The 3,304-nt window shown below is 36.3% G+C and overlaps 1 protein-coding gene across 1 annotated transcript; it reads right to left on the bottom strand.

Moving 5' to 3' along the window:
- Window positions 1-466: 466 nt before the first annotated feature.
- On the bottom strand, window positions 467-1,045 carry LOC137806215 (secreted RxLR effector protein 161-like). Its single transcript, XM_068606214.1, has one exon. It carries the CDS (start codon window positions 1,043-1,045, stop codon window positions 467-469), a length of 579 nt encoding a protein of 192 aa, XP_068462315.1.
- Between the last annotated feature and the right edge of the window lie 2,259 nt (window positions 1,046-3,304).

The raw sequence follows: 3,304 nt of genomic DNA, 5'->3' as shown, positions 1-3,304 counted from the left end.
TTGTTTGTGTTGTAGTTTTTGAACTTGAGAGGTCCTGCAAAATAGAATTGTATACCATACAAAGCAAGTATAGTAGCAGGGTAAAATAGTTCCATCAAGCACACTCAAAACTAGTGTGACAGCAGCAGAAAAAAAAATCAGAAATCAGAGTGTGGTAGTGCAACTGCTCCAAAATTAAAAACACCATAGTGTAGCCAAAATTACAACCAAATGACCGTAAACTTCTCCCCCTATTTGTATTCACAAATAGAATAAGAGAATTGATATATTAAGAAAGGTTTTGAGAATCAAGGATACCCAACTCATTGCGTAAGAGAAAAAACCTTCCACGAGAGAGTGGTTTGGTGAAGATATCCGCTAGTTGTTTTTCAGTTTCAATAAACTGAATTTCATAATCACCATTACTCACACGATCCCTTATAAAGTGGTGGTGAATCTTAATGTGCTTTGTCCTTGAATGTTGAATCTAAGTTTTAGTGAGGTTGATTGCACTTGTGTTATCACAAAGCAGAGGCATATTGTATAGCTTCAAACCAAAGTCTTCTAGCTGTTGTTTGATCCATAGAATATGTGCACAACTGCCAACAACTATGTATCCAACTTCTGCAGTGGAGAGAGCCACACAAGCTTGCTTCTTGCTATGCCAAGATATGAGGCTTGCTCCAAGAAGATGACATGTGTCACTTGTGCTCTTTCTATCCAATTTGCACCATGCAAAATCAAAATCAGAATATCCAACCAGATTTATAGAAGAGTGAAAGGGATACCATAAACCAACACTGGTTGTGCCTTTGAGATATTTCAGGATTCGTTTGGTAGCTTTGAAGTGGGATTCTTTTGGATTGGATTGAAATCTAGCACATACGCAAACTGCAAACATGATGTCAGGTCTGCTAGCAGTGAGATAACTTGTTGACAACTTTTCCAGCCAAGTCTGCATCCATGCAGCTTGTTGACATTGGTGTGGAGGCCTCTTTACAGTTTTCCATCTCAAACTTCTTGAGAATCTCCCTACAGTACTTAGTTTGACATAGGAAAATGGCATTCTTTAATTGCTTGACCTATAGCCCTAAGAAGAAGGATAAATCCCTCATTATGGACATTTAAAATTCTCCCTGCATAGGTTAAAAAAATTCCTTACATAGGCAATCATTAGTAGCCCCAAAGATGATATCATCAACATAGATTTGGACTAAGATGATAACAAATTTAGACCTTTTAATAAAAAGAGTCTTATCAATTTTTCCTCTCTCATAGCCATGAGATAAGAGAAATTTGTTAAGCCTCTCATACCACTTGTCTTGGGGCTTGCTTTAGTCCATATCGTGCCTTTTCCAGTTTGTACACATGATTAGGATGTTGGTGATCTTCAAAGCCGGAAGGTTGGGAGACATAGACTTCTTGATTGATGAATCCATTGAGAAATGCACTCTTCACATCCATCTAAAAAAGTTTAAAGCCATTCATACAAGAAAATGCAAGCAATAATCTCACAGCTTCTAATCTAGCCACATCAGCAAATGTTTCATCATAATCAATGCCTTCTTCTTGATTATGCCTTTGGCAACCAACCTAGCTTTGTTTCTAGTTATTACTCCATATTCATCGAATTTATTTCTAAATACCCACTTAGTTCCAATGCCATTCATGCAATCAGATTTAGGAACAAGAAACCACACATCATTTATAGTGAATTGATTCAGTTCATCATGCATGACAGCTACCCAATTTTCATCTTTAAGAGCATCACAAATGGTTTTAGGTTCAATTCGAGAGACAAAAGCCACATGTTTGCAGAAATTTGAGATAGAGTTTTGAGTGGAGATTCCCTTATCAATCTGTCCAATGATGTTGTCCATACAAAGGTCTCTTGGAATTCTCCATTCTTTGGGAAGATCATCCTAATGCAGAATTTCAACAGGTTGTTTCGCAATTTCAATCAGTTGTTTCTGGGTAGGGCAACAACTTCAGCAGAATTGTACTCAGATGATCTTCTTCTGCATATTTCTTCATAGATTTTTGTTCTGTATGGTTAGCTTCATCAAATACAACATGAATGGACTCTTCCACAATCATTAATATTTTGTTATACACTCTATAAGCATGACTACTTAAGGAATAACCAAGAAAGATAACATTATTCACTTTTTCATCAAACTTTCTAAGGTTTTTCGTTCCATTTTTTAGAAGCAGTCAAACAATTTTAGATGACTAATGTTGGATTTTCTCCCATTAAACCGTTCATAAGGGTTTTTCTTCAAAATTGGTCTAATGAGGACCCTATTCCTTACCTAGCAAGTTGTGCTGACAACATTAGCCCAAAAATAGTTTGGCAATGAAGATTCACACAAAATGGTTCTAGCAAGCTCCTCAAGAGATCTGTTCTTCCTTCCACAACCCCATTTTGTTGGGGAGTTCTAGGATAGAAAAAATTATGAAAAATATCTAGTTTTTCACAAAAGCAATTGATTTTTTTTTTAAATTCTCCTTCGTGATCACTATGTATGGCACAAATGTTACTACAAAATTTATTTTGTAATCTCTTGGAAAGCTTTTTAAAGGTAGAAAATGCATCACTCTTGGATTCTAAAAATGGTGTCCATGTGAACCTAAAGAAATTATCAACTATTACAAGTGCATAGTAGTTTCCACCAAGACTCATGATTCTTGAAGGACCAAACAAATCCATGTGCAGTAGTTTAAGGGGTTTGGAAGTTGAAACTATATTTTTTAGTTTAAAAGAGTTTTTAATTTGCTTCCCCTTTTGACATGCTTCACATATGTGGTCTTTCTCAAACTTGAGTTTGGGTAAACCAACCACTAGATCTTTTGAGATCAACTTATTTAGATGATGCATGTGGATGTGTGCTATCCTCTTATTGATACAAACCAAGCCAACAAGGAGATAACCAAGGACTCAAATTACCATTCACACTATGAGAAGTCATCTCAAATTTTAAGTGAAGACCCCAAGCAGACCTCACTAGAAGGAGAAATGGGCAAAACCAAAACATCAAATGTTCTTCCTTCTGGTCCTCTTAAGAATAAAACAAGTTGTAAATAAATTGGGCTCACTTAAGGGGTCCAAATAGAAAGATAGGCTAGAATAGGTGCCTTTAGAATAATAAGGGGTGTAGTTATCATTTTAGCTTGTTTTTGACCTAATTTCTAGAAGAAGTGGCCTAAGGTGTGGTTTTGACTTAGTCAAACCCTAAAGGCAGCCCTCTCACACATTTACCATCCTATCCTTGCTCATCTTGTTTTCCAAGGAACTCATTCCTATAAATAGGGTGCCTTACTCCAT

This window comes from Phaseolus vulgaris, chromosome 11 (genome assembly GCF_051622355.1).
Source record: "Phaseolus vulgaris cultivar YP4 chromosome 11, ASM5162235v1, whole genome shotgun sequence".
Classification (NCBI taxonomy): domain Eukaryota; kingdom Viridiplantae; phylum Streptophyta; class Magnoliopsida; order Fabales; family Fabaceae; genus Phaseolus; species Phaseolus vulgaris.
Note: the sequence above shows the minus strand (reverse complement) of the source record. Positions and strands in the feature narration are given on the sequence as shown.